The sequence below is a fragment of the Xiphophorus hellerii genome, chromosome 5, assembly GCF_003331165.1.
Source record: "Xiphophorus hellerii strain 12219 chromosome 5, Xiphophorus_hellerii-4.1, whole genome shotgun sequence".
Classification (NCBI taxonomy): Eukaryota; Metazoa; Chordata; class Actinopteri; order Cyprinodontiformes; family Poeciliidae; genus Xiphophorus; species Xiphophorus hellerii.
Genome location: NC_045676.1, coordinates 15,734,988 through 15,749,460, shown reverse-complemented (window position 1 = coordinate 15,749,460; position 14,473 = coordinate 15,734,988). Strand labels below are relative to the sequence as shown.

The 14,473-nt window shown below is 38.1% G+C and overlaps 1 protein-coding gene across 1 annotated transcript; it reads left to right on the top strand.

The window, feature by feature from the left end:
• The first annotated feature begins 654 nt into the window (after window positions 1-654).
• LOC116719647 (WD40 repeat-containing protein SMU1-like) lies at window positions 655-13,370 on the top strand. The gene is made up of 12 exons (XM_032562216.1): window positions 655-784; window positions 1,870-2,080; window positions 2,938-3,090; window positions 3,184-3,300; window positions 5,555-5,677; window positions 6,102-6,221; window positions 6,472-6,588; window positions 6,724-6,851; window positions 8,793-8,919; window positions 9,995-10,156; window positions 11,466-11,618; window positions 11,802-13,370. Exons 1-12 carry the CDS (start codon window positions 759-761, stop codon window positions 11,898-11,900), a joined length of 1,536 nt encoding a protein of 511 aa, XP_032418107.1. The 5' UTR covers window positions 655-758; the 3' UTR covers window positions 11,901-13,370.
• The last annotated feature ends 1,103 nt before the right edge of the window (window positions 13,371-14,473 follow it).

Here is a 14,473-nt window from a genome sequence, read left to right as displayed (position 1 = left end):
ATAAGCTCAAAGACAATACAATTAAGACGCTTATCTTTTTCAAATAACAGAGTAAATACACATAAACACAAATAACATTTTGTATTAAGCTCCAAAAAAGTATATATGGCTCCTACACTGATATTATCATGATTTTAAGTGGTTGTGGATTAAATATAACTGAGCAGAAGTAAACAACTTAGAATAAATACTCTCGGTGAAGTGACCCCTTGATGATGAATAATCAGTTTACTGAGACTTAAAACTCACGGTGTGTTATGAGACCAAAACAACCTCTGAGAGAATACCCTTTCATTAAGGACAGGTGCATCCAGCTCTGCATGGTGACGTACAGGACAGGGATGGTGGGGTTTTCCATTAGAGCGATTAGTGCTGGAATAATAATGTTCCTGCTGCCGCACGCTTTAAGCCACGAGGATCTGTCTGAGGCGCTGATGCTGCTGTTGTTGCTGGGACTGCAGCAGCCGCATCCCGCTTCTCCCCGCACTCAACGTGCTCGAAAACATCTGTAGAAAATCTCTTTGCGTCACAGTGAAGGAGGCGCAACTCTGACACTCCTGTGTGCGTGCCGGGGGCAGTCCCACGTTTGGGACCGCCGCTCCCCTCCCGAGACAAGCATACACGAAAAGCAAGAGACGGCACGTGCGGTGGGTGGTCTCCGACCCGCCGTCTTCACGTGGCTCCAGCGAGAGGCGCTCCGAGCCAAGCCTCCACAGCGTCAGTCCGTTGCGGCAGCAGCAGGAGACAACATCCCAAACATGGCTGTGGAGCTGGAGCCCACTGAGTAAGTGCACTCTTGATCTTCAATGCATGAAAAATTAAGAGAAAATGTACATTTATATCACGAGAGAATACACAGAAAAGCTTATAATTCCTGGTTATATTTCGTGTGTTACCTTGTAGTAATATTTAAAGCCAGTTAGGAAAAAAAAGAACGATATGGTATTTTCTTTTCATACTGCATAGTTATGTTTGTGTAAACAACAACACTGCAGAAATGGTCGTTTGTGCTCACATGTTTGCACAAAGCCAGTTGATCTTTAAGTTTCGCAGACACTGGGAGAGAATTGGTTATTTTTTGGCAGCCTGCATCCATGAACCACATGTGCCTGTTGATCTAATAATTGCTCCTCCCCATGTAGATTTTTTTCTCTTTCTGTGTTGCGCTTGGTAATTTGTATGCATGATGGCAGTACTGTGCATTGCTTTTATTTTCTTACAGAGGATATATTAGATGTACTCACGAAATGTTTTAGAGGCTTTATAGTCATATGCCTTGAACATTTTCCCACACTTTTTGTCATATTAGATGCACTAACATCAGTAGCCTACATTTTATTGGGTTTTATGTCATGGGCCAACACAAAATACAAAATAAGTGTGAGGACAAAGGGAAATTATACATTATTTTTAAGTTTTTATGTTTTTACTGTTAAGAAATATAAAAAGTTTTTGCTGAGTTTTTTGGGGTATGTCTACCAGCTTTGAGCATGGAGATTAAAACTTTTTTTCATTCACACAAAAGAAATGAAAACAATATATCCATTTCCTTCACTATTGTGTTCTTCTTTGTGTTTACCTATCACAAAACCTCCAAAAATGTACATTGTGATATTAGAAAATGCTAAAAAGGTGAGACAGGTATACTTATACTCTATGGCCTGCAGGTGCATGTTTCTGGGCAAAAGTGATGAAGTAGATTCTTGTTCAGCAGATGGCGTTAAATAGGACACAAATCCACATGTTTGGAAAAGAGTCACTTGTATCAAATGAATTTCAGATATGATGATAGTCCGTGGTATTGTGTGAATAAATCAATAAAGGAAAATGTTTAAAGTGCTTAGACATTCGTCTTCTCTGTGTCTGCAGTGTGATCCGTCTGATCATGCAGTACCTCAAGGAGAATAACCTCTACCGCACGCTGATGACCTTACAGGAAGAAACCACAGTTTCTCTCAACACAGTGCAAAGCATCGAGAGCTTTATAGAGGATATAAACAGGGGCCACTGGGACTCTGTTCTGCTGGCCATTGAGTCTCTCAAGTTGCCTGACAACACACTGATTGACCTCTATGAACAGGTGAGTTGTAGTTTGCTCAGCAGATAACCTGAGTGTATTACAATGCCTTGAAAAATACTCAGGTGTCTTGAACATTTTCCCATTTTGCCACATTTTAGCCACAAGAGTCAATGTATTCTAATTGGATTTCATGTGACAGACCGACACCAAGTAGTTCTTAATTATGAATTAGAAGGAGAAAAATGCATGACTTTAAACATTTATCACAAAATAAAAACCTGAAAAGAACATCAAATAATTGTTTTCATTACCCTTCATTTTGATACTCATAATTAAAATCCAAGCTAGCCAGTTGCAGTATGTAATTTACCCTATGTATAGAAGCAACTGTTCAATTTGACCTCAGAGGTTTTGATAGTAAACATGGCTAGGTGTTCAATAATGGATAAAATTGTGGGGAAGTTCAGAACAGTGTTAAGTTATATATAAAAAAAACTTCTAAAGTTTGAAGATGCTAGGGAGAAATGTTTACTCCATCATGGAATGAAACAGCATAACTCCAAACAAAGTTATGCTGACCACCTAAACTGTAAAGCCAGGTGAAAAAAGCATAAGAATTCGGTCTCTGCATTTGGAAAGCATGTCCAGACATTTCCCTAAACACTTGACACTGTAATTGTTTTGGAACGTGGTTCTACAAAGCATTGACTAAGAGCTTTACTTGTGAAAAAATATTAAAATGATGAATAATTTTCATTCCACCTTGCATTTATGCACTACTTTGAGTTGGTATACAACATAAAATACAAAAATGTTTGTGATGGTAATGTGACACAACATGAAAACCTTCATTGGGCAGTAGTTCTTTTTCAAGACACAGTAAAAGCGTCTCCGATTACCAGCGATCTTCTCAACAGGTTGTAATGGAGCTCATTGAAATGAGGGAGGTGGGTGCAGCCCGTTCGCTCCTCAGACAAACTGACCCAATGATCCTGCTGAATCAGACCGAGCCAGAGAGGTACGCCCATCTGGAGAAACTGCTGACGTGTCCTTACTTTGACCCTCGAGAGGTTAGAAAATAAATATAGTGTTTTACCTTCAAGCAAAAACAATTTGCATGAGGTGTGATGTCCAAGCTGAAACTCCCTTCTCTATCACTGCAGGCGTACCCAAAGGGCAGAAGTAAGGAGAAGCAGCGCAGAGCCATAGCTGAGGCTTTAGCAAGAGAGGTCAGTGTGGTGCCTCCTTCTCGACTCATTGGACTCCTGGAACAAGTCGGCGTGAGTTCAGGGATCAATATTCTTCTCAGTACTCACTCTAATTACATGCCAGGGGAATTTGCGTTATTGATGTGCGCTTCCCCTCGCCTTTGTCCTTTTTTATCTTGTCCTACTGTTATAGGACTTGTTGTGTGTGCCTCTATGCTTGCTATTAAAGACCTCTGTCATCTTCTACCTTGGATGTCATCTAGGCTTGAATGTTTAGAGAGATGACTTTTGGACTCCAGCTGGGGCTACACAGGGACAAATAATAGAAAGTGGTTACCCTCCGGGTTTATCCACAGGAGGGTTTTCTATTGGATGCTAAGGGAACACAGTCTCTAGGAAGCTGTACAGGAAAGGTTTCTTCTTGGAAATGTTTGTGTGAGGATTTGGGTTTTTCTCTGTGTTAATTTAGTCTCTATGTTGTCATGTCTACCCGTTGATTGTTCCCAGCTGTGTCTCATTTCCCTGATTACCCAATGTGTATTTTATCCCACCTGTGTTCCTTGTCGGTTCTTTGTCTGATCTGTCTAGTTGTTATGTCAAGTCTGTCGTCTTGTCAGATGTCTACTGTGATCAGTTGCTACCAGTTTTGAGCCTCAGCCTTCTGCTCATTCTGTGCTGCCTGCACTTGGATTATTGTTTGTTTCATCATTAAATTCATCACTTCATTCTCAACAACCTGGGTCCACAGCGTCTCCCTCACAACCTTCATAATCGCACATCATGACAGTTTGCAGAGAAAATGTCTCAAGAATTTTTGTAGGTAGGCCAACCGGTAATGTCCAAAAAACCAAGACAAAAGATGTACAAATGATTTCACGTGGCACAGCTGATCAGAACTTTTCCTTGTGGAAAAAAGGTTCTTAGTCTTTGGATCAAAACTTTTAATTAAACTTGTCCAAGGAAGGAGATGTTTTCATACACATAGCCTACTTCAAAGCACTTTAAAATACTTAAAAAAAAAGAAAACTATTGTAATTTAATCAATATTCTTAAAATATAGTAAAATAATTGTATGAAAGAGATAGCAATTGTGCCTTATATAACAAAATTATTACAAAAAATGAAGCTACAAAGTAGTAATGGAGTCACTTAAACTGTCTAAATTTCTCAGCTAGAAAACAAAAAACACAGATATAACAGTAGATCTGTTATGCAGGTTTAAGAGAAGCTCTGGTAGCATTGGAGATGTGAAATCTGTCTGACCTGAGGAGAAAATAAAAAGGTTAAAAATGTCAAATTGCACTGAAAATTACTTACTTTCATTGATTTCTGCCCTGGAACGCTACATTAAATTTCAAGAATACCTTTTTGGTACTAAATTGAAGGACTGGGTCATTATTATTATTATTTTGGGAGATGCTTGACTTTAATTGCATCTGAATGGATCCAGAAGTATGCAAACAGTCTCTTTTCATCTTTAGCTGAAGTAGACTATATTATGTGAATAAAACAGCTTACTGGGCATTTATTTAAAAAATGTTAAGTGTTACTGTGTTTTTTCCTTTTTCTAAGCTGGACTGTGTTTCAAATTCAAAGGAAAATCTATACATAAAAAATTGTTTCTTTTTCGACTTCTTAGATATTGGGTAATTTTAATTGCCAAGCTCACGTCAGCACTCCTAGCACTCCTAAAACATAGTATATTTGAGATACTTGAGATGTATCACAAGCAATATTTTTGATTTTTAATTCATCAGTCGTGTTGGGAGATACTCCACAGATTAAGACAATATGTAATTAGTTTCTTAATCAAATTAGATCAAATGAATTGTCCACCATGTATCAGTCGGAGCACCATGATAAGATACTGTCCAGCAACACACTCTGAACCCCTGTTCTGTAGGATGTTATGAGGATTCTGGAAGATATAACTATTTTAGTGTCTGATTCAGGGTCCAGGTGATTTCCTTCAAAAGGATCAGACATTTGTGAACCGAGGAATTTAATGAGAATTACTCATGGGTACACAGCATGTAGACTCATCTACATGCTGTGTAGATGAGTCGAAAGTCAGTGATCATCTAATTTTTTCACATGTTGAGCACCTTGTTGTTATCTATGAGCCAGTCCTCTAGCTTTTTTTAATGTGTTCCCTGAACATTGGCCAATAATTCATATGAATAAGTCCTACCAATTCAAATTGAATGATAATTTCTTTCTCGTGTAGTGGTGTGAACTGCAACGGACTGAGCACACAGCCATGAGGGGTTCCAGTGCCCTATATGGTATTACAGCTTTAAGTTTTGTGTTGTTTTCCTTGTTGCAGTATATGAAGCGACAGATAAATCCAGGTTATCTTTCCCCTGAAATGATAATCGACACATCGACAAACAAGGAGCAGCATGCGGAGAAAGAAAGGTTTCCATCTCAGCTGTACCGCCACATAAAGGTAATCAACAAAAATCAGCACATTTCTGTATTGGTCCATAGGAAAGCTGCTCGGACAATAAATATATTAAGTTGTGCTTTCTGGTCAATTTGTGGTCAATGTGAGCTTGTTTTATAAGTGAATTCATCCACTAGTCGTTCTGACACAAAACTAATAGCCTTATTCACCTCAGGACAACTCTTCCAATCAGTTTGTGTTCTCAGTGCTAGCTCCTAGCTAGCTGCAGGCACCGCTCATTATTGCTTTCCAGTGACAAAAGTGATAAGAATGGTCAGCCCACGCTGCTGCAGAGCACTGGAGAAATGTATTTCTCCCTGAGGATGACTGATATTAAATTTTGTTTTTGTTCTGTGTTTAGATATGCTGCAAACTGTTGTTGTGGAAGAGGCATCGTATGTCATTTTTATGTGTTTTAAATATGCAGTTTGGACGACGTTCACACGTGGAATGCGCCCGGTTCTCTCCTAATGGAAGGTATTTAATCACCGGATCAGTGGATGGGTTTATTGTGTTCTGGAACTTCAACAGTGGAAAAATTTGTAAGGTAAATGTTTTTCACATTTTTAGACATATTCCCTTTTAATTTTGCTACATGAATAGTAATAAATTTGTTTTGCATTTGTTTGAATGATGTTTACGCATTACCCAACTTCTTACAATAAAAGAAATCAAGATTATAATTTCAAAACCATTCTCGTGATTAGTGGTATGCTTTAGGTGTGTGTTTTTAATGTTCCTTTGTTATTTATGGGTCTGTGTGTGCTGTGCATTTGTGTATAAATGGCATCCTGCAGGATCTCAAGTATCAGGCCCAAGAAAGCTTCATGATGATGGACGATGCTGTGCTGAGTATGTGCTTCAGTCAAGATGTAGATCTACTCGCCACAGGAGCTCAGAATGGCAAAATTAAGGTTAGTTTGGTCAAACAGTGTAAGAATCCAACTGATGTCTTCTTGTTTGAGTCTCAGCTTTGGTATGTTTATTTGAATAGAAAATATGCATGTTTCTAAAACACTGAAATATGTCATTGTGTATTGATGAGAAAGGTGTGGAAGATCCAAAGTGGCCTGTGTGTGCGAAGGTTCGAGAATGCTCACAACAAAGGTGTGACTTGTCTGAGCTTTTCAAAGGACAGCGACCACATCCTCAGTGCCTCACTTGACCAAACCATAAGGTGGGATACCACAGCGTCCACAGTGAGCTACCACATATCTATATTGACTTGACAAGTTAAGCAGTGCAATTAAAATTATTGTATGATTCATATTGGATGAATATGTGGAAAACATTCCATGCCATTGCTAAGTATGGTGGGGTACCCATGTTGCTGTGGGTCATTTGTCTTTAAAAGACCCTGGGGACATTTTTAGAGTATATGTCATCATGGAGTTGTTAAAATACAAAAAGAAAACACCTGGTGGATATTGATCTAAACCATACAGCAAAATCATCACATAAAGGTTTCAAAGCCCCCAAAATCAATCTTCTGTCATCATCATCTCTGTCCTACATCCTATGCAACACCTGCCAGTTGGTGAACTTAAAAAAGGATTCAGGACTCGGGAATGATTCAGGAATGATTTAGTCAGATGATCAAGATCCATCTCTCCCAGTAAACTCCAACCTTGAGAAAAGAATAAGAGCTTCTCCATTGGTAAAAAGAGGTTTTATCAAGTAGGTACCAAAAGGGCAATAGTAACTGTTTGACAAATAATTTTGTAAAAAAAAAAATATTTAAGGATAATTTCCCTCCTGAATAGTTATAGCACACTGAGCATTATATTTTAAAAAATAATCATTTTTACCACTGCATTAAAAGTTTCCTTTAGTTTGAGATGTTTTAGACATATTTACTAGTTGTTATTTTATTAATTTTTATGTTGTGTTTGTATATACAGTACATATTGCAGGCTTGTGCGTTATATACATAACACTTAAAGTATAACATCTAATGGCAGAAAATGTTGACTAAATTTGAAAATGAATTCTGGTAAATGTAGATGTGTAAAAAAGATAAAACTGAAATAGAGCAGATAAGCATTGTTCTTTGGAATGATCCTGATGTCTGTGATTAAAACTTGGTCATTACAACAGCCTTAATTCTGAAACTGACTTCCTAAAGTAACCAAACATGAGGTGGGAGCTTTGTTCAGTTTCTGGAGTCTTGTGCAGAAGCAGGTTTGTCTGCAGTGGGAGGAAATCGAGAGATCTTACTGACCTGAAAGATGATTCATAAAGGTTTGGAAGATGCACATATAGGCATCGGCTCATGAAGGACGGCAGGAAGATGGGTGCTTTTTTATTTATTTTTTTTATCAGTGTTTACTTTTACAGCCCACTGTAAATTCATAAGAAACAAAAGAGTGGGTGGGCAACAAGCTAGGAAAAAACAGATGAAAAATATTCAAGATGTTAGTGATCTTCAGTTGTGGTGCTGTGGTTTAATGTCTGACTCTTTTCTGAAGTAACAGACTACATGCATATTAATAACATAAATGGACATATTCCTGCATTTCAAACTTCGGTAAATATGAATCCAAACTAAAGTAACTATACACTTTACACAAAAACAACTTTCAAAGTACCGAATTAGCATCTGTAATCACCTATTTTAATCCACTTGCATAAGCAAATTTGCAAAGTTGCAGTGCCTTCAAAGTATTCTGCTTGTTCCAGACTTCCCCTGCACGCGAACACTGACTCTCCTTTCATTTTGAGGGGTTGAATGTTATTCCTGACTCCTGGGGGGTGTGGGCTGAGCCTTGAGGTGGAGGTACATGTGCTGTGTGGGTGCAGCTGAGGTACCATGCGCTCAGGCACAAAGCAGCAACGTGTTTCTCCACCTCACGGATCCTGAAGTCGAGAAAATTCCTCACTAGGAGCGAGTCTTCCTTTCCAGGAGACAAAGTGAATCAGTAAGCGTGAGGTGTTTTGTCATGGTTTAGCTCGTCTGCACCCATTCACTCACCAAGAGCTAAAAATAACTCAGTGGCTACACGTTTCATCTGCTTTCAAGAATAATCCGCTCCTCCAGTTAAACAGAGGGTTTTTAAAAAAAATAAAAGTAGTCATCGCTTTAGTCTTCGTGTCATTCACTTTTCAACATCATTTTCAGAATCCATGAGCTGAGGTCAGGCAAGACGCTGAGGGAGTTAAAAGGACATTCATCGTTTGTAAACGATGCGTGCTTCGCTCAGGATGGTTTTCACATCATCAGTGCCTCAGCCGATGGCACTGTTAAGGTATGATTTACATAAACGGTCTGGGTCCACACTCAGTTATGCCATATTAGATGTAATTTATGGTTCCTGTCAAAAGTTATACAATCATCCGGGGCATAGATATAATATTTTTGGAGCTTTTAAGGATGATTTGGTACAGAAAGGAATGATTTTACATCACACAACTTCAGGAACTTTTAGTTGGATGCACAAGTTTGAATTTATTGTAGATATTTATGAATACATCCCTAAATATACTTATACAACCTAATTAATATTTGGTCTGGACCGTTTGCACATTGTCCACACACTTATTTAGATTCCTGGTAAAATTCTGCTTGGCAGAGTTAGCATAGTTCACAAATTTCCTCAGGTCATTCTGAATAAAAGTTTTCTGGACAGATTAGGGAAAATGGATGTATTTTAACCACAGCGATTAAGAGTTTAAGCTGAATGATCTGTGCCAACCATGAAGCTTGAAGGTGTTAGAAGGTGATGGGGTTTGTTTCCCTGCCAGCCCTGCAGTGGTGGAGTAACGAAGAACTTCTTCCAAATTCTTCAGCTTCCCATCAAATCATAAGTAGACACTTTTAATTAACTGTGTGTTCCAACTGGGCAACAATGTCAAACACTTGATTGGAATAAAGTGGTTTTGGAATGGAAAAGCTGGCTAATTAAGCCATTGAAATGACTCCAATCTCAACTCCACTGAATAGCTGTAAGAAAACCAAATAACTTGACTTAAATGTACCACTCTTAAAAAGAAAAGTGGTTAAATATTCAGGCAGGATTATGACCAAGCTTTGTTGATGGATGCAGAACGTGTGTGGCTTCTCTGCAACTTGCTAAAGGACATTTTGTGTGTGTGTGTGTGTGTGTGTGTGTGGGTGTGTGTGTGTGTGTATATATCTGAGCCTGTATGCACAATTATGACCCTGTTTGCATTAGAGAAAACCGGCAAGTAATTCACACTTGCACCCAGTTCTTGTTTTAAAAATGTCACTCAACTGTGTTTGGTTCAAATGTGTTTATGACAAAAATGAGTTCCTGTAAACTTCTGACTAGAAGTGTTAATATGGAAAATTTTTCTTCCCAGATTTGGAACACAAACTCCTGCGAATGCATTCACACGTTCAAATCCCAGTCAGTGACGTCAGAAGTCCCAGTCAACAATGTGATTCCTCTTCCCCAAAAGCCTGAGGAGTTTGTGGTGTGTAACCACTCCAGCACAGTGGTCATCATGAACATGCACGGCCAGGTGAGAGCATCATTTGACTTTGTGGATTTAAAAAAAAATAAAAAATCAATGATGAAAACATCTCTCTTCAGCCTGCTAGAACTTTTTCAACATGCAATATATCTACAATTTACAATGAAGGCATTGAGTCTTACTCAATGAACACAGGTAGTTATGCACAAAGAAGAAACTGTGTCTGCTAAATTGCTGGGGAGATTAAAACACAAGTTGCCAATATTGCGTGTAGAATTTTGGAAGATTAATACTTGTTATCTGGTCGTGATGCCTTCCTTGTGACAGAAAGTGCCTAATTAACAAAACTGCAGCTTAAAATCGATGCAAGGAAAACAGATAAGTAAACAAATGTAGCGGTCCAGAAAGGCTCCAGCATCTCATATTTTCAGAGTTTCAACAAATACTGTATAATATCAGCATTGATATTTCTTAATTTTCAAGACCTTTTCCCAAGAGTTCCCAGTGCAAGCATGGGTGAATGGACAGAGGTAACTAAATACAACATTTATACAGTGAAAAAGCAAATAAAAATACACTGTGGCTGTGTGGGCAGAGTAGTCGTCTTGCTATCGGAAGGTTGTAGGTTTGATGTCGATGTGCCTCTGGGCAAGGCACTTAACCCCAAATTGCCTACCGATCTGTGTATTGGTGTATAAATGTGTGCATGAGTGTGAATGGGTGAATGTGACTCTACTGTTAAGTGCTTTGAGTGGTCAAAATGACTGGAAAAGCGCTATTTAAGTTCAGTCCATTTACCATAACTATTCTTGAAAATAATTTTATTTTTCCATACATTAAAGAAACTTAAATCAGTTTTTGAACTTTTCCACAATCTGCCACAATCTACTGTTGTCTTTAGGAATACAACAGTCGTGTGTCACAGCCCTTCTGTCATCTCCATTAAAGAAAATAAAAGTTTGAAGAGTGAATTAAAATCTAATTACTGTCTAAAGTTCTTTTGACCATTAAAGTATTGAACCTTTCAACAAAGTTGTGTACTAAACACTTAATGGGAAAAATAATAAAAAAATAGTTATTAAAGATATCTGTTATGTTTGCCCAACCTCCCAGGTGTCTGCGGGATCTTCTTTTGACATCTTAAGGTTTTTAATTACTTCTACAAGGAAAGCAGAACATCAAACAAACTTCGATAAGCTTTAACTTTTTAGTGAACCTGTTCTAAACAGTGTTTATCCCCTAAAGTGACAGAGGAGTTAACATTTAAAACAATTTATAATATTTCACTCATCTAGTCCTACCAATTTATAGCGTGGTTGTTATGGAAAAGTTAATTTCCTTCCTTCTTCCTCCTCAGACAGTGAAGACTTTCTGTTCAGAGCAGCCAGAGACAGCAGACTTTGTGTGCTGCACCGTGTCACCCCACGGGGAGTGGATCTACTGTGTGGGGGAGGACAGTGTGCTGTACTGTTTTAACTACACGACAGGGAGGCTGGAGAAAACGCTGACTGTAAGCCCCTCTGCTCATACCCAACAATTATTTTTGAGAAAAACCGTTAGTGAGCCTCGACTCCCTATTTTGCTGTCTCATTGTTGTGCTAACGTCTTTCAGCAAGTGCAGTTAGGGAAGCTGGATGTCTGTAGGTGGGGGAAATGAGAATGGTTATTGATCTCCATTTCTCTGCACCCACAGGTTCACGACAAAGATGTAATTGGCATCGCTCACCACCCACATGAGAACCTGATTGCCACATTCAGCGAGGATGGCCTGTTAAGGCTGTGGAAACCTTAAGCTGTCACCTGCATCCTGCTGTGGAGGAGCTAGGCAGTTGTTTGCAAAGTTCAAAAGCATTCAGATCAACTCAAAGGGATAGTTCAGAATTTTTTATGTGAATTTCTTTAAAAATCCTACACCAATATCTCATCTGCAGTTCAACAACTTCATCCTCATTTATTATAAGTCTAGATTCATCCGAAAGGATAAAGCTAAAGGTGATTAAGAGTGAAACCAAAGCGGACTTCGTCCTTCTTCCCAATGTATTGTGTTTACTGAATGCTCACTTGACCTTCAAAATCAGAAGATAGAAAATAGAATTAGAAAAGCAATGTTTGAGTACAAACAGAAGATCTCACATTAACATAAGCTGTAGGTGTGTCTGGTGCACATTTAGTAAAAACATACTCTTTCTTCATTTAGTGAAGTTACTCAGTGGGTAGTGTAGCGAGAAATGTTACTCAAGTAAGTGTAGTGATGCTTCATGATAATATTACTCAAGTAAAAGTAAAAAGGGCAGAGTAGTAAAATTATTCCATAACAGTTTTTCTCCCCAAACAAAGTTACTCAAGTAATCATAACTGGGTAGATGTAACTAGCTACTATCCATCTCTGCTTTTAAGAAAGCATCACTTCAAAAATCCTGAACCATCCTACTAAGAGTAATATGGTGTTTGTTTTAAACTTTTTTATATTGATACAAGTTTTATTAAAGTGAATTTTACATTTTTAAAGCAAGAAGTTCAGGATACAGAATTAAAGAATCAACCATGTATTTCTTATTTGCCTTAATATTTAAGGTTAGGCTAGGTCTTTAACTGTTTTTAGTTATTAATATTTAAAAATATATATTTAAACTTACCATTTGACAGCTATGTGAGCTTTGTCAACTCTGCCTAGGACCTTCATGATGCTCTTTGTGAGTCCAACTTCACTAGTGCCACTTGAATCCAACACTCTCATCTCTTCTGTCTCTAACAGACATGAAAATGCACGGTGGTGAACTGTTGTGAGATTATTTACAATAGAAACTGCCTAATGTTTGGGCATAAATAATATCAGGTATTTGATGCTTTCCTGGCTTTGGTTTGTAAAGATGCTTCCCTTCCCACCCTAACTTTCTCTGTGATTTATCTGCATGCTACCTCAGTTCACCGCCTTGCAGTGGATCTAGAATGATTCAGAGATATGCATGCTTAAAAACGGCAGAACTCACCTGAGTTCCAGTCTGTATTCCGTTAGCGATTGCAGCATCATTTTGTTGTACTTTCCTGTGCATGCATACATGTACATGCCCGCAGGTAAAAGACTGTCCACTATTTATTATGTGTGATTATTTGTTACTGTAGTGTGAAGTCATTGCACTCTATTTTTTGTATATTTGCTATATTGTGAATATCATACAGTCTGCCACAGGAAGAAAAAAGAAGTACAAATAAATTCACACATTCAAAATTGCTGCACTTAAGGTCTATTTGTAAACTCAAATTGGTGTCAAGTTTGTTCTGTAATTAGAGTTCAGTTGCTTTTCTCAACAGAATTGGCAGAATTTGGAAAAGAGCACAAATCCACATATGGGATCAAATAATTGATTGAATTTGTGTGACAAAAACATGTAGCTGGTAATATGGGGTGCTAAAATACAGTTAATTAAAATAACTGGTGATATAATCATATTATTTACTTCACTACACGTTACGATTTACAAAATGGTTGCACAAACACAACTGTGAATCCCACTGGCTATGGTTTCAAATGTTTTAGTTGACAGGCTATTATTGATACCAACAGCTTGCCATACAGGAGAATCAGAGTTGAGTCAGAATAAATATTGAGCGAATGTGAGATGTAACACAGCCTTTAAACACACACACCATAAATAGTTGATTCACAACGATGTGCTCACATTAATCACACTGCGTGCCCAGGTGGGGGCGCAAATATAACACCATAGAAAGGAACAAGCAAACAAAGCCACTTCTTTAGGCATCCATGTCAGCAGGGGGAGCCAACGCGCACTTGAAGCCTCACACAGAATATACTTTTTATTGAATTATCTTGGATTTAAATTAAAATTGCCAACAGTTCCTAAATGCTTATTTCTGTCAAAAACCTTTGTGTATTTTTGGGTAACATTTGTTAGCTGCTTCCCAGCATCAAGCTGCTAAAAAGTTTCTTCAAATCCGTAAAAGTTCCCCGTCATTCATTTTCTAGTTTGTCCTTTTAATGAGATGGCTGTAAGGAGTGTAGACTAACAGTGCACCTCCCTTCCCCCACCTGTTGCTAGCTTAATGAAAGGAGCCCATCACACTTTTCCTCAACAAAGAAGAAAGATTTCTTGATGGTAAAAGTGTGTTGTGGAAACCAGAGGATCAGAATCCATCACTCTTGTCCAAGATAGCTCATGTGGTAATGAATGTACAGTAATAGTTTAGTAGCAGAAGGTAGCTTTTTATATCTTGACTGAAATTAATTTGATGTTATACATTTTAATGTTTGTGTTAATATCATGAGTCTTTGAAATTCAAACTCAAAGTTGTACATTGAAAATCTCACACCAGCTTGTGACCATTGTGAACATTTGCCCAGCA

Bases quoted from the DNA above. Each gene is read 5' to 3' on its own strand.
- LOC116719647 (XM_032562216.1), top strand. From the start codon at position 759: ATGGCTGTGGAGCTGGAGCCCACTGA. The intron at 6,222-6,471 runs GTAAATGTTTTT...GGCATCCTGCAG, and splicing joins ACAGTGGAAAAATTTGTAAG to GATCTCAAGTATCAGGCCCA. The intron at 11,619-11,801 runs GTAAGCCCCTCT...CTGCACCCACAG, and splicing joins GGCTGGAGAAAACGCTGACT to GTTCACGACAAAGATGTAAT.